General features: G+C 39.8%; 1 protein-coding gene across 1 annotated transcript in view; it reads right to left on the bottom strand.

Moving 5' to 3' along the window:
- The window catches only part of LOC126298953 (uncharacterized), a 49,768-nt gene extending 27,544 nt beyond the window's left edge, over nt 1-22,224 (bottom strand). Inside the window, exons 1-2 of the mRNA XM_049990557.1 lie at nt 21,634-22,224; nt 20,643-20,864 (exon numbers count right to left, since the gene is read on the bottom strand). Coding sequence (XP_049846514.1) covers nt 20,643-20,864; nt 21,634-21,705 — 294 coding nt within the window. The 5' untranslated portion in view covers nt 21,706-22,224. The remainder of the gene's footprint in view (nt 1-20,642; nt 20,865-21,633) is intronic.
- Between the last annotated feature and the right edge of the window lie 643 nt (nt 22,225-22,867).

Raw genomic sequence — 22,867 nt, 5'->3', positions numbered from 1 at the left:
AGAAAGTTGGTCCCAAAAAGTCTAAAAAAAAAAAAAAAAAAAAGACTTCAGAAACCATAAAATATAAAAAATACAATTTTCAGTCAGTTGCAGCTGTTGTAAATGAAGTGGTGTTAGGTAATCAAAACCAAAGGGAAAGCCATGCTAAAACTTTAAACTTCCCGAATAATGTTGTGGAGCAAGAACCCATGAATAAAAGTAACGAAATAACAAGAAAGCATACTAACAAAGATATAGCATATCCTTCTGTATGGAAAAGAAATGAATCTAAAATTTCTAGGATGAAAGACAAAGATTAATAAAGTACTGTCGGTAAGAAAAAAAAGGAGAACAAATTGGTAAACAAGAGAACCTAAGAAAATGGATCCACGGTACTCATCAAAATTCTATTGAAAATAAAATAACGATGGAATGTTTTCTTCAGTATTTCGTACATTCTGGCCAATTATGAAATGGGGTGTGTTGCTACCCTCGTTCACAGGAAAGAAGTTAAATAAAAAACCAAAGTAGGAGAATCAAGAAGGAAATGTAGTTTGCAATACAGTTTAAAAGTATAAGATGATGTTTTAATTGTGTAAAGGAATGTTCCTCTAACTTAGGAATTTGTGAGAGGTCAGTCAGCAGGTGGGTTAAACAGATTAAAAGAGGATAATTATTTTAAAATACGAAGTGAACTGAACGAAGAAAGTAATACACTGAAAGAAAATGTTAATAAACTTTTACATAAAATTCCTAAGTTGGCATCGAATTATCGATGAGCATCTTTTTGCGAGCTTTATTTGAAGCCACATTTGGTAATTCATACACAGTGTTCATAAGTGATTGCATTAGCAATAATAATGAACCAGCTGTTAGAAGATATTAATTTTTAAAAGAAATACAGGATTATAACACTGCTTTAGTCTGTTGAAAGAAAGACAAATGGGATATCTGTCTTTATGACCAGTTACATAATATTTCAGGGAGTCAGTACAATGCTCGCAGATGAAGAAAAAGAAGGCAAGACAGGAGACATCAAATGATAACACGGCAACAGAAGCAGAAAAGTGTTATGTATATACCACGGATGTACAAGCAGCGCAGTTAATGTCTGCAACCCAGGCCAGTTGTCTTTAAATGTAAAGAGAAGCTGGTGTGTCACAATTTCACTGTTTATAATTTAGAGGTGTTTCAGTTATATGTTGTATTTGACATAAATAATGAAGATGGCTAATGTGTTTTCAGCTTTCATTACAGATTTTTTAGGCGCAGAAATAATAGAATGGAAGAAAAGTAAAACTAAAGTATTACATAGTGATTAGAGTTAAGCTTAGAATTGAAATGCACTTCTTTGAAATGTGTTGCAAAATTACAGCTTAGCAAGTAGTACAATCATCATTCAGAACTATTTACTCGAAGGACACATACAAGTGGAATGTGGCTATGTGCATTCTACAACTCAATACAGAAAGAGGAACATTGTCTATATTTCCAACTAATTATGCTGATGTGTTAAAAGAAGCAAGGTGTGATAAACAGGGCCTGTATAGAGTATAATGTGTATATCATGACTTTTTAAAAAACATCTTTGAAGTTCCATACCATAAACGAATTTGTCCAAGGAGTAAAGTAAGACATTCAGGTGTTGCAGACATATATATTCTGAGGTATAATCCACCTGTGGGTATTGGATATTAACTGGATTTTGAAGAGGGTTAGAAATTACTTACAAGATGCTCCAATACTGTCATCAGAGATATAAAAGTCTGTAAACAGGACTAGTTGCAATTTCTGCAAAAAAAGTAACATTGTTTAATATGTCTCAACTCTGTTATTCTATGAGATTACCACTTTTATGAAGGTCTCCTTTAACAATAATTTGGCTAGTACAGGAAAAAACACAAAGAACTCCTCCACAACTTTTATTTTTTGATAAAAAGGCTTTAAATTGCTACTAAACTGGTTGTGTATGTCTATATGCTCAGTTCTATTAATAACATAAAAACTGTTTGAACGCATAAGCTTGTAACTTCTTGAGTGTTAACAATGTGTTGTTACAAAACCTCGTATCTTATTTAATAAGGCCACAAATACCATAAAATTGCCAAATAATATGTACATAAAATATGATCACTTTAATTTATGACTCAATATCTCTCTAATGTAGCATGACTTGTATTAACTGAAATCTATATGTATGTGAAAGCTCCCCCCCCCACCCATGCAAAACATACAAAGCTTTGCTATCTTAATGACAGTTTGCCTTAAGCAATTTAACTTAATCATGGAAACTTCATTCTGGATGACTAGAAGGCGATCTGAACTGCTATCATCCTAAAAGTAAGTCCACTGTGCAAGCCACTACACCACCTCTATTAGTGAAAGAGTGTGAGGTTATCTGCAGGTGGTCTGCACTTGGATCTTTATAGAGCCAACCACCTACTTTCTGAAACACAACAGACTGACAACCTTATGTCGTTGAGTATAAATTTTCAAGTCTTCCCCTGATAATGCAAGAGGTGAGCAACGGAGCAACTCAGTTCAGTATGCAGCAGCCGGGTGAAATTTCAAAGATGGCAGCTATGTCCACAAAGTGCCAATGCAGCAAAATGACATGATAGAAAAGGAGGATGCCATAATTGTGCTGGCCATACAAAATGACGTAACTCAGATGCAAGAGTAGTTTTTCAGTATAGTGACTCTGCAAAATACGTCCACCACCGCTCCTAAAAGGCAAGATTGTAACACATTTGAATAACATCGACTATACCTATATCATGTATTGTCTTTGTCTTCCTATGCTTAGTGTGACATTTTTGTCACTGTGTTCTTTGGTTAAACAGCTATGCAAATGTTTCATCATATTTTCTGTCAATATGTATCACTATAATTAATGTATGCATGTAATTAATATATATATATATATATATATATATATATATATATATATATATATATATATATATATATATATATATTCTGTACAAATACTGAAATGTTGAAACAGTATTTGTAGAGGCAGTTAATGCATAGGGAACATAGGTTTGTACTTATGTAAAATCTGGAGGACAATACCACTGCTATGAAAACCCACTTGGTGGTAATAGAAGAGGAGGATTTAGTGGCAGAACCACAAGATGTATTTGTGGCACAGTCAGTCGATGGCTATCTTGTAAACTGTTCACATCTCATATGTTGAAGGAGGCAACCAATGCAGCAAGACTGAGCAATAATGCGTTGGATGTGGAAGAGTTCTGGCTAATTATTCATGGCATTTATTGGTTGGCTCTTAATTAGAAAAATTTGGTGCAAAGAGGATAATTTTCAAAGTCTTTGTACAGTAACAGCCACAAGTACATTTGCTGTCTGCACTTTAGCTAGGGAAGATCACCACTGACACCATCTGCATTTTAAGTAAAAATTTAGTAATGCAAATTGTTTGTATTGAACAGTTATTTGCTTTATGTGCAAATAATAATTATTTCTAGTTAAACTTGGTGTTGAGAACCATGTAGTACTCCTTAGTCATTTAGCTACACGGGATTCTTTTACCAGTGATTCAATACATGTGAGTATCTGCTTTACTAAACTGCGAAGTAATCCTGCCTTAAGTGTATTTGTTGACTTTTGTGGAGAAGTAAATTTCTTTTGTGTACAATTTTGTTGCTGAAATACTCCACATAAATTTTCTTAAGGGAATAGTTCAAGTTACTGAGCCAGTAATACAATCATCATCACAATAAAAGTATTTGTTAAGTGTAGCACCCATTTTAATAGCTTTTGTGTTTTAAGTCTGGCTACAACTGCTCAGACCATAACAGATACAAAGAGCCCTTGTTTCATTTATGATCTGCTTAGTACAAAGAAGTATATGCTCCCAAAGGAAATGTATACAAACTGTTGTAATGTTGTACAGACACAACCTCAAGCATAACACCAACAAAGATTTATTCTGCTTCCACAGAATGGGATTCACAATACCACTGTATGAAGCACAGAACAGTGCAAGGTCTCATAAATATAGAACACATCAATACACAGTTTTGTATATGAGTATATGATAAGCAAGTGAGGCTGAGGGCCTAACCACTGGGCTCATATTGGACTGCTATGCACACGGCACAGGCTGCGCCATCTGGCCTGCTATGGAGGCACTTCTGCCATGTGCTGTTTAATTATGCATGCTCACACTATAAGGTTAAAATACTCCTTCCCCCTTGGGGGAAGTGTTCAATGTGGGGATGTCCATGTCTTCATCAATCGGTGATGACTGCTGGAGCAGGTATCGAGGTGTTATGTTATCACAGGAGAAAATGGTATAAAATGGTGCAGGCATGAACAGGCTTGGTACACACTGCTCTGCAAGAGGCTGTAATGGAGCACTCGTGATGATGGTGCTGCAGCAATGTCCATATCTGGGCAGGCACTTAGCGATGGAGTAACAGAGAGGGTGGTGGCAAAAGGGGCTGTGGAGATGGAGTCGAAAATGGCACAGGAGCAGGAGGTGGTATGAACGAGACTGTGGTGGCCGGCACGGGGCACGGATGATTGATGGTGGGCACGGAGTGGAGAGCTGTCTGCTGGGCAGTCAGTCATTTCTGGACAGAGCTTGTCGTAGTGTTGTGACATAAGCCATAGGAGGTGCCCACACTGCAGAAATGGTGTCATAGGCCAAGGTGGATGACCACTGCTATCCACTTAGGATGTTGGCCACACCTATCGGCCCAGAAGACCGAGTCCTGATGAAATCACTCTGATGCAGACACCAGCAGGTGGCCAAGTGTTGGCCAGAGCAGATGAAGCAGTGTATGGTGCTGGCAGCTGTGAAGCAGCTCCGCTGGCTTGCTGTCACCAACTGGAGTGAATCTATATGAACTCAAGAACCCATGGAATAATTTTGAGTAATATATTTTTCAATCTGGGTTTTGAATGCACTGACCAGCCACTCCACCTCTCCAGTGGACTGAGAATGAAAGGCAGGGACCGTAACTAGCCTGATGCCACTCTTTGTACAAAGGTCTTCAAAATCTTGAGACACAAACTGTGGGCCATTGTCCACCACACACTTATATGACAATCCTTCTAAGGAAAAAATCTTTGAGAGGGCAGTGACTGCAGCCGCGGTGGACACGCAATGAACCACACAAGGGAACTTTGAGCAAGAATCTGATACTACAGGCCAAAAGGAGTTAGGGGACAAACCCACAAAACCAACATGAATATGCTCCCAGGGGTGCAATGGGGAGGAGGGTAGGTGGGGCAGGCTTTGTGTTTCCACCTGATGGGTGGTGCCTGCAGGCAGGCTGACAACGCACAAGGTCTCATGGTCAACACCCTTCCAAAATGTGTGACGACGGGCCAGCAATTTTGTATGAGAAACACACCTAGATGGTTCAGGTGGAGAAGGCACATGACATTCCGCTGCAATGCAGACAGGTTCACAACCCTGGGTGCCAACACTCTAGTAGCGAACAGTAACACACATTCAAAAACTGAGAGGCGGTGGCAGAGAGCATAATAACTGCGTAAAGGATCCAACACTTGGCGCTGTGGTTTATCTGGCCAGCCGTGCTGGACAAATTGAACAACGTGACAAGACAGAATCAACCACAACAGCCACCGAAAACAGAGAACTGGTAATGGGAAAATCATCCATGGTGTTTTGGGCTCGGATGTCAAAATGGAAGCACAACTGTTCATCCTGATCAAATTATGGACTCAGGCCAGTTGGCAATCGAGAAGGAGCATACGCATTAGCATGTTGTGCTGTGAGATGGAAATTAATCTCATGATTATAATGTGACAAAAAGAGCGCCCAGCATACCAGGCATTAGGCCACTTTGTTCAATAAAGAAACCGGAGGTTTATGATCAGTAATCAAATTAAATTTAGAATTGTATAGTAAAACATGAAATTTTTTGTGTGTACACTATAGCAAGCACATCTTTTTCTATCTGCGAGTAGTGCTGCTGCAGGATTCAGAGTTTTGGATGTTTACGCAATGGGGCGTTTGGAGCTATCCAAATATTTGTGTTCACAAACAGTCCCAACGCCACACTGGGAGGCATCTGTGGCCAAAACAATACGTTGGTAGCTAACCAAGCAAGATGCATGTGTAATTTTGACCTTAGCAAGGTGCAAGCATGCTTGCAGGCAGGCAACAACTGAAAAGCATGAAGTGACTGTGTCAATGTGGCTGCACCAGGCAGAAATTTATGGTAGTATGCAATCTTCCCTAAAAAGATTTGCAACTCTTTGACACACGCAGCACACAGCAAAGCTTAATAGCATCGACATTTTGGCATAAAGACTTCAAAACGGAGATAGAATGCTGAAAAAATTGTGATTTGTTCAAGCTACATTTCAAACTGTCAGTGCGTAGCACCGTAAACAAGGCACAAAGGTTCTGCAAATGTTCATCTGCTGAGGAACCTGAGAACACACTATCATCCAGGTAGTTTACGCATCCCAGCATCGAGGCAGCGAGTTGCTCCAAAAATCATAGGAAAATGGCAGGAATGCTAGACACGCCAAATGGCAGGCACTAGTAGTGACATAACCTGAAGAGGCTATTCACTGCAAGGGCATGTTTGGAATCTTCATCTAGAGGCAGGCAGTTGTGAGTAGGATTCTGACAAGCTATTTTGGAAAAATATTAGCCCATGGAAAGCTGTGCCGTGAGTTCATCCAGACAGCTTAAGGGATAGGTAAGAATAACAGACTGTGAATTTACAGACACTTTAAAATCACCAGAGAGCCGAAGATTGCTGTAAGGGTTTAGGACAATTATCAATGGGGTAGACCATTCACTAGAGGAGACAGGTGTGATAACACCCAAAGATATAAGTTGATTTAGTTCCAATTTGACTTGCACCTGTAAAGCTACTGGGACTGGGTTGACATAAAAAAAAGGATGCACTGTGGGTTTCATTGTGATGTGAAACTTGAAATCAGTAGCATACTATAAATCCTCCAAAAACAGCGAGGTATATTCCCAGCAAAGCACGTCCAGTAGTTGGTATGGAACTTGATCTGATACCAGGTGCACTTTGTCAGAAATAGAGAATCCAATAATTTTTAAGGCTTCTATCCCAAATTAGTTTTAAGTTTTGGCATTATCCACCACTAGAAAGGTCAAAGGCCGAACAACTGCTTTGTACACCATGGAAGTAGAAAACTGTACCAATATAGCTAGTAGTCATTTGTTGTAATTCATCAACTGATGAAAGACACATATAGGTTTGTGAATTTAATAATGTCACTGCTGTACCGATGTTCACTTTAATTTCTAACATCGTGTCCATCATGCATGCTTCCGTGTAGAGTTTGTTTGGGCTAACATCAGTTAGAAAACACTGTTCACTGTTCATGTCTGGTGAAGAAGGTTGAGAGTTCCTCGCGCACACGCAACACTAAGGGCACGATGGAAGAGAAGAACACTGCCCCAGCTGCTGTTGTGACACTGCCTCCCGCTACTGCTGCTGCTGCTGCTTCTTCTTAGCATGACGCAGTGTTCCCCTTGAGCTAACTGACGGCAGCCGAGGAGGATAGGCAGCAGCAGCCACTACTTCACACCATGCTTCTATCTGATTTCCTGCTGCCCTAGATTTTCTAAAGAGCGAGCAATGTTCAGAGCACCTGTGGGAGATTGATTTTCACATTGTAAAGCAAGTTCATGAACTTCACTATTAAAGGCGAGGCGTCTTAGAGCATCATGAACCATCCAATCAGCATCTGAGACCCATTGGCCTTAGTAACAAATTGGCAACAACGGCTAAGCCCATGAAGTTGCATTGGCCAAGTTCTGTACGACTGTTGTGGCTTCTTTTGACAATGGTAGAGCTTTACATGAGTATGTTCGCAATGATAATTAGAGAGCAACTGACACATTTCATAAAAAGGGAGACTATCAGGTTCTGAAAAAGGAGCTAGTTGACACAAATAGGCGATAAATACAAGGAGAAATCCACGATAAAAATAAAGCCTTGCAGAAGTTGGGGTCGGTGACTCCAACAGCTTGAAAATGTTGCTGAAGGTGTTTTTCATTTGTGTTCCAATCTTCATGGCGAGAGCATGTTATTGCTCAGTGAGGGCTCATTGTTGTTCGGTGAGAGTTTGTTGTTCTACAAGGGTTTGAAGAACTACTTCCACTGACATGTTGGTTATATAACCAAACCAAAGAAAATAAACACGCTGAGCAGAATACTGCACTCATCGCCAAGTATGTTGTAATGTTGTATAAACACATACTCAGATGTAATAGCGACAAATATTTTTTTCTGTTTCCACAGGAAGAGATTCACAATAACAGTGAATGAAGTATAAAATAAATGAAGGTCTTATATTGGGCTGTTTGCGCACATGGCGGTCTGTCCAGGCTGAGGTGAACTCTATAGGCTGGCCGTGGAGTCACTTGTTTGATTCGTGCGCTCAAACTATAGGGTTACAACATAAACTACTTCGTTTATCATAACAGGTTATAGGTCTGCACTATATAGGTGTTTTTAATTAATTGAATGGTAATACCTCCTCCTATCCATATTAGTTCTGCTCCACCAACAGTAATTGATTTCTTGTAATGAATATTAGCTTTCTTATTCTGAATACAGACAGTTAATGTTAGTGAGAACCAGTTTGTGGCCTAAACATTTCTAAGATTCCATCTGTGTTACTCATGGTAAATTACTGTTCCAATAATTGCTCCACTGTGCTACTTTATCACATCCTTTTTGCAGAACAGTGTAGTACCAAGTAAAGACAGATGAAATAATTAATTTACTAGATGAAAAGTATAATTTCTTGGTACCAGCTTGGCTAATTAGCCTAGCAAACATTTTTCTTTCCTTTAGATACCACCAGAACCTTTGTTCAATTCCCGCCAGTTCAACTATTACTTCCTATCAAAACATAATCTTTTGGATAACTAAGCATAACCTGATACCTTAACCATTAGCACATGTTAACAACCAAAATTAAATTCCTGTCATAGGATTACCATTAGTGGTCAATAGCTATAGTAATAGAAGCTGGTGGTGTTATGATCTTCCAGCTGCAACTAGGGCAACCAAACAAGAAATGGCGGCCAGGTGAGGCCCTGGCTGCCTCACAATGGCAAAGCACACAGGCCAGCTACATGTATATATTACTCCTTTTCTAGCGAAAGTATGTTATCCTGTAGCTGACAATCCCAGAGGAGTGACTTGTCTCAGTCTGTACGCACTCACAAAAAATCCCTCGAGTGTGAGGTCGCAGAAGACCAATGATGTTTATGGCACTCGACGTGCCACATGTCGTTTACCATGGAACCATACTATTGGCTGCTAATGACAACAGGGGGCAGGACTGGATGTATCCAATGGTGAGCACAGCATGATAGTATGAAGTGTAGTTGAATTGCTTAGTTGACTAATAACTCACAACAGTGATACAGTTCTAGTGGTGTTGATACAAAAAAAAACAGCAATGGCAATGATAAAAAAGCAAATATTGCATTATATCTACAACAAATGTCAGACAGGTATGCAAAGAATTTTGCAGAGAAAGAAATAGCAAATAAAATATTAGCATTTCTGAAAGACACATCAGTGGAATTAGTATGGTTGTATACAATCAACTGGGAAGACAATGTACATGAAACATAGTTAACAAGTGAAAGTGATACTGAAACAGGTGTCAATCATGTAGTTCATCATCCTTGTCAGACAGGAATCCAGTAATCCTGTCTCCAGTGAAATGTAGTAATGGACAATCATTGTCCAAGGAGTGGGTACTGAACAGAATTATGTTCATGTAAGATCATCCACAGCATAGTAAGAAAACAATTATGAACAGATTTCAAATAAGTCCACAGTAATAACTACAGATATTCAAGGAAGTACAAGGTGAACTTGTTACAAAAACAGGTGTTGTGCATTTCATGGGTGCTCAATACAATTTACAATTGCATGATAGTGACCTACTACATTATGCACATCAAATGGCGCACGACATAGATTATAGCAATTTCGAGGGAAGCAGGGAATAGTTGCATAACGTCAAACAGTGCTACAGAATGGGAAGACGTAGGATACCGAAATTTCAAACAAAGTGTCAACTAATGCACAGCAAACTGAATAACTGGCATGAAAATTTGTAGATAATGCAAACAAACTCATCCCATCATTCAGTAAGGATATTCAACTCCAACCAATGGGGATTTCAAGGCGGAATGAATTTGAAAGGAGTGCTGGCAATCAGTGGTACCAAGAGAGTTGTATCAAGATCAACAAACATCAATGCCTTAACGCATTCATTAGCATTTATGCTGACTGGTAATCTGGATGGTAAATGGGCTGGAAATTTATTTATTGTGCTTTGAGAAGATGGAGGTGTTCTTCCCCCTAAGATTCTTTCTCATGTGTATGACCTTGCAAGGGTTCTAGGGAATATTTATATCACAGCAGGGAAGAGTGAAACAACAATGTAAGAGAACTACAAATATCGTGCCAGCACTGCGTTTGGCCAAGAGCTGGTCAAAATAACTTTCTTCTGCTTGATTCCTAGTCTGTGTATAAAAATCATACTCCTCTAGAGCAATCTATCTCTCCTGAAAAGTGTGTGACATTGCAAGTCATACCAACTGGAACCACTGGACAAATTCAGCCTCTGGCTGTTTGGTTTTTCCCTGTCTATAAAACATATTTTTTCCTATCTTAATTGTTAACTCAACACTTTCCAATGAGCCTTACTAAAAATTGAACTTTTGGCTTCATACTAAATGGGTTCCTTGTCAGTTGGAAGCCGTCTGGCTTGGAGGCTGGACCTATGTTGGTCTATTTCCTTCTCATCTAGCTGGCTACAATATCTGGTGGAGCAGCATGTCCTACCTGGTGGACATTGCCACCATGAACTGCAGTGTGACCATCTGCATCAAGACTGATGGAGACCTGTGGGCGCCATATTTCAGTGGGCTTTCTGGGGGCCTAACCAGCACGTTCATGGAGAAGACCATCAACAATCATTGTAGGGGTGTGCTGTTGCTAGTAGCTGCAGGCAGACTCCAATGTTGCTCACCTTTCTCCTGACAGGATGCTGCAGCATAACTCAGCACAATTACACATGTCCCAGGATACAGAATTACATTTGCTACCAGAAGTGGTCCAATCTGACACAATGGTATCCAGTGTTTGAAGTGGTCCAGTGCTGGGAGGTTCAGCTTGGTCTGGCAACTTGACTTTAGCAGCAGCCTCTTAAAGGTCAAACGTACAAGGTGGTGTATGGTTGCTTATTGTATTGGCCTTCTTTGTTTCTTTTGTTTACAACCACGGTAGGGTGCCACAAGTGTCATAAAAATTGAAAAAGTGATTCATCAAGTCGCAGCAACCTGTGGACTTGTCTCAATTTAGAGGCATTACTTGCAACATGTGATGTGCCCATTTTGTAATTTTAGCTGAACTCTAGTTGCCATGCATACATGTCAGATAACATGTATAAGTGTGTCAGTGCTCTGAATCTTGTTGGGTCACAATACGGTGAAAGAACTAGTGTACTTTGTACCACAGTTTTGTGTGTGTGTGTGTGTGTGTGTGTGTGTGTGTGTGTGTGTGTGTGTGTGTGTGTGTGTGTTAACCTATATTTTTTGCTATTTTAATGTTTGATGGAGATTTAACAAATGTCGGAAACACGAACAGTGACTAAGAGGGAGGCAACTGATGCCCCACAGAAACAAGTAATTGCACTGCATAACTGTAACGTGTTGTGTAGACACGTACGCAGTCACCAAACTGTAGGTGGGCATAGGCACGCTTAGCTGGTGGAGATGAAAACATTATTTTCTGTACCCATTCCTTCAGCAGATTCTGTTAGTTCTAACCTCATGACATCTTTCACTCTTAATTCGACTGAGGAAGTGTCAGTACTTATTGGTGATCTGAAGGTCGTTGCAAAGCTATGGAATTGGTCGCCTGAAACATGCCTAAATTTGGCCAAATTATATGTTATGTACCACGAGGGATTGGGTAGGGCACAGATGTTTGAGCAATTGGAAAAGAGGCTTTATCAGTGGTACCACAAACAAAAAGATAATGATTTTCAGGGAGAAATTTAATGGTCTACCCCCAAAATATAATGAATCATTGCAAGCATTTTCGGACAGAATCGGGAAAGCCAATACAAGTAACAGAATTAATGCAAAATGTGGAGGTGGGTAAAGTCATTTTATAAGAAGCTGAAAACAAGGCACTGGATGTGTATTTAAGAGAATTGCCAACAGATACATCGAGGAGGATTACAGAGGTAAACCTGAAAGATTTAGATGGTGGTTTAACATCTTGAAGTTGATATTGTGACACAGAGATAGGATAAACAGGACAATTTTCCTGTTGTGGAAGTGTTATAGATGTGGACTACGGGCTATGTTAAGAAGTAATGTCAACAACACTGATGTTAAAAGAGTGTGGGGTAGCGGGCCACTGCGCGTGCATCACAATGAAAAGAGGAATGGACAGTGTCAGAAGAAGCACTCATTAAACATTAGTGAGAATTCCTTAACCATCTGATGATGTTCCCATTGCAGAGGTGGAATGTGGCTTGGTGGGCTTAGTTAAAGGAATAGAATAAAATTTTTTTTGGTGGATACAGGAGCTTTTGTCAGTAGTCAGTCTAGACCTTCTAAGTAGGAGGATGCTGAGGACTCCATGATATAGGTCATGTGAAGTGGGTGGTAATGATGTGCATCACTGGGATCAGCATTGCTCAATTTCAGTATTAGAGCAAGGAACTTTCAACAGTACATGGAGGTGTTGCCTCATCACTGTAAATTATTGAACTCTGAAGAACACTGTTTCTGCTCGGAGTGACCACTGCTAGTGTTACATCGCCACAAGGTTAACCTATCACGAATGAGGTACCAAACAGAATATAGACACATACTCTGTAAATCAATATACACTGTAAATCAATTCAGATGATAGTGCCAAGATCCACAGGAAAGTTATTCTGAGTTAGTGTGGGTGTATACCTCCTGAGTAAAATGTTGTGCATTGTAGAAAGCAATGATAATTTGGATGTTTCACATTTCTTCGTGCATAGGATTGCAGTACACGTAAGAGAAGGAGACAGAGATAACATTGTTCCAGTGAGTAAAGACAATTTTGGTATGGGCAAAATGAGTCTGCCAATGGGGTTACTAGTTGCCAGTTTGGCTATTCTGAATGAGGATGAGTACTCGATAGGTCAGAAGGAGGCCTTGGTCACAAGCAAGACAACACTATGTCTGCACTGTGTGAGAAAGTGAAACACATAGTTTGGAAAGATGGATCTGCTATAGAAGCTATGCAGTTAAGATTTGCTGATCAGTTTAATCAAGAGGAACCATAGCACAGAATATAACAGGTAGTAATGCTCCTGTGTACAGAAATCCGTATGGAATCCTGAGGTACTTGTGACCAGAAATGGAAGATTTTACTGATCAGCAGTTAACTGATGGTATCATTGAGCATAGCGACAGTTCATTGTGAGCAAGTGTTGTAATTGTACCAATGAAGTCAGCAGATGGTACAAAAAAACATATATTTTGTTGTGATTACCATTACCTGAATGCAAGGAATATTACAGACATATATTCTATACTAAATGTAAATGAGACTGGAAAACTTGGGTCACTGTGAATATTTCTCAACAACGGATTGGAGAAATGGCTATCATCAGTTGGAAGTGGTTCTGGAAGACGGTCCTGATGTGGTGTCTTGGGACCATTGTCAATAGCACTGGATGTCATTTGGTCTTAAGAATGCACCAGCAACCTTCCAAAGGCTATCAGATGGAATGCTCAGAAGATTGAAACTGAAGCAGAGTATGGTTTATCTCAATGATATCACTGTATTTTCGAAAGATATGGAAGAGCATGTGCAGCATCTGGATGAAGTGTACAATATGGCATGTGCTGCATGGTTGACACTCAGTGTGGATAAGTGTCACTTCATTGTAACACAGGTGTATTACTTGAGTCATGTAATTAGTCAAGAGGGTGTCAGATCCGATCCACATTTCAGTCTGTGATTGTGTGCCACCACAGACAACTTAACAGCTTCACAGTCATTCCTTGGGCTTTGCAATTATTATATGAAATATGTTAGCATATTTTCTGAAATCGCTGAACCACTGAATCATCTGTTGTAAAAAATCAGTGGTCAGCTGCCATGAAACTGCATTTTAGGATTTGGAACAGGCATTCACCATGAGTCCAGTATTGAGGCTTCCAGATTTTAGCAGTGAATTTATTTTACTGTGTGACATGAGTAGTCTGGTGATTGGATGTGTTCTAAATCTGTATCTACATCTATGTGATTACTCTGCTATTCACAATAAAGTGCCTGGCAGAGGGTTCAATGAACCACCTTCAAGCTGTCTCTCTACTGTTCCACTCTCTAATGGCGTGCGGGAAAAACGAGCACTTAAATTTTTCTGTGTGAGCCCTGATTTCTCTTACTTTGTCATGATGATCATTTCTCCTTATGTAGGTGGGTGCCAAAAGAATGTTTTCACAATCAGAGGAGAAAACTGGTGATTGAAAAAGCCTTTGTTTTGATGATTGCCACTCCAATTCACATATCACGTCTGTGGCACTATCCCTCTCTATTTTGCGATAATGCAGAACGAGCTGCCCTTCTTTTAACTTCTTTGATGTCATCCATCAGTCCCACCTGTTGTAGATCCCACACCACACAGCAATACTCAAGAATAGGGCAGAAAAGTGTGGTGTAAGCAGTCTCTTTAGTAGACCTGTTGCACCTTCAAAGTGTTCTGCCAATGAATCACAGTCTTTGGTTTGCTCTACCCACAACATTACGTATGTGAATGTTCCAATTTAGGTTATTTGTAATTGTAATCCCTAAGTATTTAGTTGAATTTACAGCCTTCACATTTATGTGACTTATCACGTAATTGAAATTTAGTGGATTTCTTTTAATACTCATGTGAATAACTTCACACTTTTCTTTATTCAGGGTCAATTGCCACTTTTCACAACAAACAGGTATCTTCTCTAAAACATTTTGCAATTTGTATTTGCTATCTAATAACTTTACAAGACAGTAAATGACAGCATCAGCTGCAAACAATCTAAGACGGCTACTCAGAGTGTCTCCTACGTCATTAATATAGATCAGGAACAACAGAGGACTTGTAACACTTCCTTGGGCAATGACGGATATTACTTCTGTTTTACTCAATGACTTTCTGTCTATTACTACGAACTGTGATCTTTCCGACAGGAAATTATGAATGCATAACTGAGGTGATATAAGGGCACAGTTTGGTTAGAAGATGCTTGTGATGAACTGTGTCAAAAGCCTTCTGTTTCACAAGAACAATATTTTCTGAATCTGTGCTGATTATGTGTCAATTAATCATTTCCTTCAAGGTACTTCATAATGTTCAAACACAGTATATGTTCCAAAACCCTGCTCCAAATCGGCGTTAGTGATATGGGCCTATAATTCAATGGATTACTCCTACTTCTCTTTTTGGGTATTGGTGTAACTTAAGAATTTTCCAGTATTTAGGTTTGGATCTTTTGGTGAGCAAGCGGTTGTATATAATTGCTAAATATGGAGCTATTGTCTCAGCATACTCTAAAAGGAACCTGACTGGTATACAATTTGGACTGGAGGTCTTGCCTTTATTAAGTGATTTCGAAGTGGCGCCAAGTCGAAAGACTTGCACCAGGCGAGTGGTCTACCCGACGGGAGGCCCTCGTCACACGCCATTATTATTATAGCTGCTTTGCTACACCGAGAATATCTACTTCTATGTTTCTTATCTTGGCAGTTGTTCTTGATTGGAATTCAGGAATATTTACTTCATCTTCTTTGGTGAAGGAGTTTCGGAAAACCGTGTTTAATAACTCTGCTTCAGTGGCACTGTCATCAGTGACTTCACCATTGTTACCGCACAGTGAAGTTATTGATTGCGTCTTGATACTGGTGTGCTTTATGTATGACCAGAATCTCTTTATGTTTTCTGCCAGATTTTGAGACAGAATTTCATTGTGGAAATTATTAAAAGTATTTCGCATTGAATTATGTGCTATATTTTGAACTTCTGTAAAATTTTGCCAATCTTGGGGATTTTGCACTCTTTGAAATTTGGCATGCTTTTTCCATTGCTTCTGCAACAACGATATGACCCGTTTTGAGTACGATGAGGGATCAGTACAATCACTTATTAATTTATGTGGTATATACCTCTCAATTGCTGTCGATACTATCTCTTTGAAAACATTCCACAACACTTACATGATCACACCGGAAGAGTGATGACTGTCTCTTAAAAAGGTGTTAAGGGTATTTTTATCAGCTTTTTTAAATAGATATACTTTGTGTTTCTTTTTGATGGTTGTAGGTTTTACGGTATTCAGCCTAGCACCAACGGCCTTGTGGTCACTAATCCCTGTAATGTCACGATACTCTCTATTTGTTGTTGCTAAGTCAAGTACGCTTTCACAACCATTTACACTTCGAGTGGGCTCATGAGCTAATTGTTTAAAATAATTTTCTGATTAAGCATTCAGTACAATTTCGGAGGACTTTTATGCCTGCCACCAGCTTTAAATGCATAATTTTTCCAACATATTGAGGGTAGATTGAAGTCACCACTGACTATAATTGTACCTATTTGAAAAGAGACTCAAGTTTTCTTTGAACTGTTCAACAGCTGTATCTTCTGTGTCGGGGGTCAGTGAAACAACCCAACAAAGCTACAACAATTTACAACTACAATACTGATCATTTCTACAACTACCTTATTGTTTTTTCCGTGCCCCTTTTAGACAGACACCCTTCTGTGGTTTCCTGAGACCCTCTAACCTAAAACCGCCCAGTCCCATACAGCCACTTCCTGTGTGCAGTGGACCGCTGACCTATTAAGCGGAACGTGGAAACCCACCACCCGATGGCACACGTCAAATAATCTGCAACCTACATGGTCAGAGAACTGCCTGAGCCATTGATTTGGACATTCCACATGGCTCTACACCAAAGGACCACATATGGTTTTACTGACAATGCTGCAAATGGTGAGCCCTGCTTTAATCTCGTGAGCAAGACTGTCAGTCTTTACTATTCCCACTAGCCACCCAAAACCAAAGAGAATCTCCTCTGGTCAAAAGTGACACACGTCATTGATGCCGACATGAGTCAACACCTGTACTCCTCATGGCATCTGGAAGCACCCTTTCCAGATCCGGAATGAAATTCTTAGCCAAAATGTGGATGGCAAAGAGCATCCAGTGGCATATATGCCGAGACAGCTGAATAAAGCAGAGCAGAATTATTCTACCACAGAAAAGGAAATGTTGGCAGTTATTTATGATGAGATGTATTTCCACTGTTACTTGTATGGCATAAAGATTAAAGCTGTAACAGACCATGCTGTGTAAAGTGGTGGCTGGCTTAAAGGATCTGCCAGGATCAGCTGATGTGGTGAGCTCTGAAGTTGAGTAAATTTGATGCAAAAACTTGGGGAAAAGCATACTACTGCTGATAATTTGAGTAGGTATGTTGAAGTTCTGCACGCATTTGGTAGGAACATTGCTGAATGGCAACAGGCTCAAGCAGCTGACACTGACTGCCAACTATTTAGGTCACAGTCACAATTTACAACACACAAAGGGTTGCTGTGCACAGTGATGAAAGGCAGACCAGTTGTGGTCATACTTGTAACTTTTAGGCATGAAGTATTGAAGCAAGTACATGACCATGTTTTAGCCAGTCATGTCAGATGGCAATAACTGACTGATGATAGGTTGAAAAGTTTTGATGGAGAACAACGTGCCAATCTGTCACCATGAATCCTATTACAGAACATAACAGAAGCACCCAAACCATTCAAATTGCTGGGGATGGATTTTATGACCCTACTTAATCATACACTTGTAGGTAACCATTACTTATTGACCATGATAGATCATTTTTCACATTTTCTCATAAAGGATGCTATTCCAGACCAGCAAGCAAGAACAGTAGTGCAAGCTATGGTGAACAACTGGTTGCTTAAATTTGGCATTCCTGATACCATAATAATGGATAAGGGCATTAATTTTATGTTTGAGTTAATGGAAGAGCTACGCAAGTTGTTGCTCATCCACAATCCTTGGACTGGTTCCTTCCACCATCAATCAAATGGGAAATGGAACACACGCATCACCTGATTTCAAGGATGATGAGTCATTACATGAACACCCATCTCGACAATTGGGACGTCTACCTCTAAGAGCAATGTTTGTGTAAGTTATTACAGAACAGTGTGGGACAATGGGTTTTAGTGACAAATTTCTATGCACCTAAGGTTGGGGTAAAAAAAAAAAAAAATTTGACCTGGTACCAAGGAAGTAATATAACCTGTCAATGTCAGGGTGCAGCTACTAACAAAAACTTCTTTTCATGTGGAGCATAGGAAGCCATTTAAAGGGACTGTAGATGTTTTTCTGCAAGGGTCTGTATCATCCCTAGTGCAGGACACTGAGTCTGAAAAACGGAGGAACAAAGAATGAGTAAACAGAGTGCATGCAAGATATGTTACCCACTTAGAACACACCAATCAGTAGCGTTTAATATTCTTTGTGTGTCTGTTAAAGGTAAAATGAGTATTAATGTTGTTTATTGATTTGTTTAGGGATGTTGTGGGTTTATTTTTGTTAATACACATTGGGTACTGTGTATTTTTTTTTTGGGGGGGGGGGGGGTATGGTGTGCTTTGTGTGTAGGGAGCATTCTTAGCCTTTGTTAGTATATGATGAACCATGCACATGAGCTTTTTGAAAGAGGGAGAGGAAATGACCCAAATTCCTTTTTTCCTTGTGATGTATCACTGAGAACACCCAGGGTGAGTGTGATACTCCAGGTTTTCCTACATCTCTCTGGGTGGAATGAAAACATGGAAGGACTGCTGACACATTATATGGAATATGGTTGCAAGATCGAGTTAATTGCTACATGTCATATAAGCTGGATGCCCACAGTGCCAATATAGTAGAATGACAAGATAGAGAGAGGAGGGTTCCACCATTGTGTTGACTACACACAGTGATGTAAGCAGGTGTCAGTCAGATGCAAGAATAACTATTCAGTATACTGACTCTGCAAAATATGTCCGTGGCCCCTCCTGAAAGACGAAGTTGAGTCATCTTTCAACTGCAACTAGGATGGCCAGCAAAGCTAACTAGACAAGAAATCAGGCCAGCTGATGTCATGCCTGCCACACCACGGCAAAGTACATGGGCCAGCCCTACATAAATATTACTTCCATTCCAGTGGGATTATGTTATTCTATAGTTGATGAGCTCAGAGCAGGGACCTATGATAGTCTGGTCTGCTCAGTTGCAGCCATCCAGCATGGAGGTTGGACCAATGTTGGTTTATCTCCTGCTCATATACAATCCCTGGCAGTGCAAAAATTCCCACCTGTGGGGGCATTGCCACCCTGAGTCACAGCACAGCACCACCACCCATCACTGTGAAGCTGTGGTGTTGCTGCCACTCTCCTCTGCTCCTGTAGGGAGACTCTGAAGATTGCTCGTCTGTCTCATAATAGGGCTGTAGCATAACTCAGCATGGGTACATGCACTCCAGACAGATTTGGTGAGTGTCTCTCGGGGCACTGTCTATGGTATGATCAAGAGTGCCCTGATTACCCACTCTCTGAAGCTGCGTGGAAACTGGAGCTGGAGAGCGTGGACAATAATGGATGTGGCTAGCAACCCCATGACATTGCTGGGATCTGACTCTTTGGCTCCCTCTGCAGCTGCTACAGTGCATTGCATCCCAGGCATTAATGCATTCCAGCACAGCATGTGCCACCTCTGCCCCATGGCCACTACAAGCAGTCTGTGAGTCAAGAGTGTTGTGTATCTGAACAACAAATTTTTTACCTTGTTAATGATGTTTCTTTAGTGTCTTTTGGGTGACAGATACACCACCTCACACCTATTCACTGCTAACCCTCACCCAGGCGTGCTGGTCCATCAAGATACTGACCTTGATGACCAACCACCATCATCCAACATAGCGTCCAGTCCCATGGGCATACATATCATGAGATAATAGCATTCTCCTCTACACCATGAAACAGGATGTCTTGTAAGCTGAACTGAAGACTATAGCATTGATGCAGCAGCAGCATAGTGGCTTGTGCTAGTGATGTGATTCATCTAATCCTCAACGTTGTCTCTACATTTAAAACACAGCTCCTTGACTGTACAATGTCCCATTGCACTTGACTCTACAATGTCCAGTTGCAGAGCACCTATCTGGGTGTGGTTCTGGGCACTGTTATGCCTGGAAGGTTTATCTATATTAGGAAATCATCACTAGAGTGAAAATAATTGCACACTTCCTTCTATTGTGAAGGAGGGCAGAGAAATGTATTAGAGGCGCAAGCTCTGAAAAAAATTGAAATTAGCTACCCTTGACAACTCTTTCCCTGGTCCATAGATGAATTTCTGAATACAGATGCATTGGTGGTGATGTTACATCAAATTTAGTTTTAAATTAAAACAAAAAACCAGATATGTAAATGACCAGCATAAAACTGTATTTTCAGACGAAATTTTCGCTACTTATAAACCTACTGACAAATTATAAAAAATATGATCCATAGAACACGCAAAAAAATGAAAGTAAACTTACTGAAATAATTTCCCTTAGCCTGTAGCTAACTTCTTCACTCAAAGCTTTTGCTACGGCATCATCCAAGTCATCAACTCCAACACATTCACCCTTAATTTTAATAGATTCTGGTGCAATCTGGGCATATTTTCTCCCCTCTGGTACTTTCTTCTCAGGTTTCTTGGGTGGTGGAGGTGGTTCAATTTGCACTTGTTTCTTTTTAGCGCCAATTTTTCCTTTTTTCTGGAAGCAGACAATTCACAGAGGTCTCTAATTAACAACAGTACTGGTTACATAGCAGGCAGTCCAATGACCGTTGAGCATGAAATCAACAAACATCGGCCTGCAATACTAGACAAAAAGAATAATCACACATCAATACAATACCAGTCCTCTACTTCAACTTCGTAAATTTAATCATATTCCTGAAGGTTATCCACTTTTATTATAAAAAAAGATTTAAACTGTGTCTAGTTCACACAACAATGGTAGCTGTATGATGAGCCGGCGTTGTACTCCCCAAAATTTTCGTACGATAAATTGCACAAAAAATGATGTGATTCTGAGAGGTCTATAATGCATCTTGGAACGAACGGTATATTCTCAATACATGCATGAATAAATACGAAAATCACCAAATACGACACTTTGCCTTCATTAAGTTTAACCAGTAAGAAGTGTCATCGGCCCGCTTTTATTACTCATATACCACATAGGAATTATGTCGTGCATTAAATATAACTCAAAGATGCATCTCTTTGGGGCGATTTACGATACAAAAATGTTAACACAACGTTGGCACATTTCGCCTTTTATGGTTTAAGTATTTTCCTTTTAGTCCTAAATAAGAAAAAATTAATACATTTTGCACAAACATAAGGATATGGTGTATCGTAATAGTTACCTCCACAGAAGTTGTGAAATAAAACAGTAACAATTAAACATACGCACACTTCTTTCAACACAGCTATAAGCAAAGGAAAATAATATCTTCAACATAAATACTACTTACCTTCGCAGCCGGCGTCAGGAACATGTTATTGTTTTCAACCTCTTTACTCAAAGCTAAGTTTGTTACAGTCATAATTATTTCTTGGCATACACACCCACTACTCCAACAACAAATCAAACACTATGTCAATAACACAGCACTTTCGCGCGTAACAAATGAATCTCGTTTGAAACGTTTCAACGACAGCAGATGCAAATGTGTATAAATAGAATCTTTGGTATTAGACAACTGGCGTAACCGCAAAATGTCTCTGAACACAACAATGTCAGTAGATCAAGGCCCATGTTAAGCTGGAATCAATCATTTACACGTGCACATCTCCACCACCCATTGCATACGTCAACTTAAATGTGGAAGCACTCTAGTTGCACACTGTCATGCCTAGTTTACACGACGACATTGGATTGCGCCACTCGTTGCGTGGAATGAGTTACACGCAAATAGTTTCATATTTGACTGTATACACGGCGAAACCAGTATTTATTTCAGTTTCGTCGTTTAGTAGGTTCCTGAGTCGTGTCTGAAATGAAAGTTTTGGCACCTGCACATCGCACGAGTTGTGATGGAGTTGAAGCTTGTTGCGTGGAATCGCAGCATAAGATAAAAATAAGAAAAGTGATTCGATTCGTGACTGGATCAAGAAAAGACGTCAGCTCGGTTGCACAGCATCCTTGCTGAAATAATTTGTAATGAAAGACCCAAGAAGTTCTTTTAATTATCTTAGAATGTCGTCAGAACTCTTAACGATTCTTCTAAATAAAATTAATTATGTGATAAGGAATAAATATACTGTAATGTATGAAGCACTGACGCCAGAACTGAAATTACATATCACAGTGCATGCATTACAATCGGGAACACTCGACATGTTATAAGATGCTGTTTCAGTTGTTGATGACGCTGTTTGATTAACACCAATAATTATTAACATTAACAGCAGTAAATATTCGAAGCAGGCCGCATTTAAGAAGAGAATGGTATGCAGACTACACTCTTGAAGGCGGCAAAATGTTAAAATTCAGATATGTGTGAATGGGGAGCACTGCTGCGACGTTTTAAATGGATGAATATTGAATAAAGAATGTAGTTTCCTGATTTGCGTAGCATTCCCTCCTGTCAACAATATTCCTTTTAAAAAAATAAAAGAGTGGGCCAAATCGAACGATGGGATTTTAGTATTGTAGACAAGAGCATTTCTTCAACTAGAATTACATTTGGTTGTATTTTTCTTAAT

Source organism: Schistocerca gregaria, chromosome X, assembly GCF_023897955.1.
Source record: "Schistocerca gregaria isolate iqSchGreg1 chromosome X, iqSchGreg1.2, whole genome shotgun sequence".
In the NCBI taxonomy this organism is placed as follows: domain Eukaryota; kingdom Metazoa; phylum Arthropoda; class Insecta; order Orthoptera; family Acrididae; genus Schistocerca; species Schistocerca gregaria.
The sequence above is the reverse complement of the archived record's forward strand: the minus strand, read 5'-3'. Positions and strand labels throughout refer to the sequence as shown.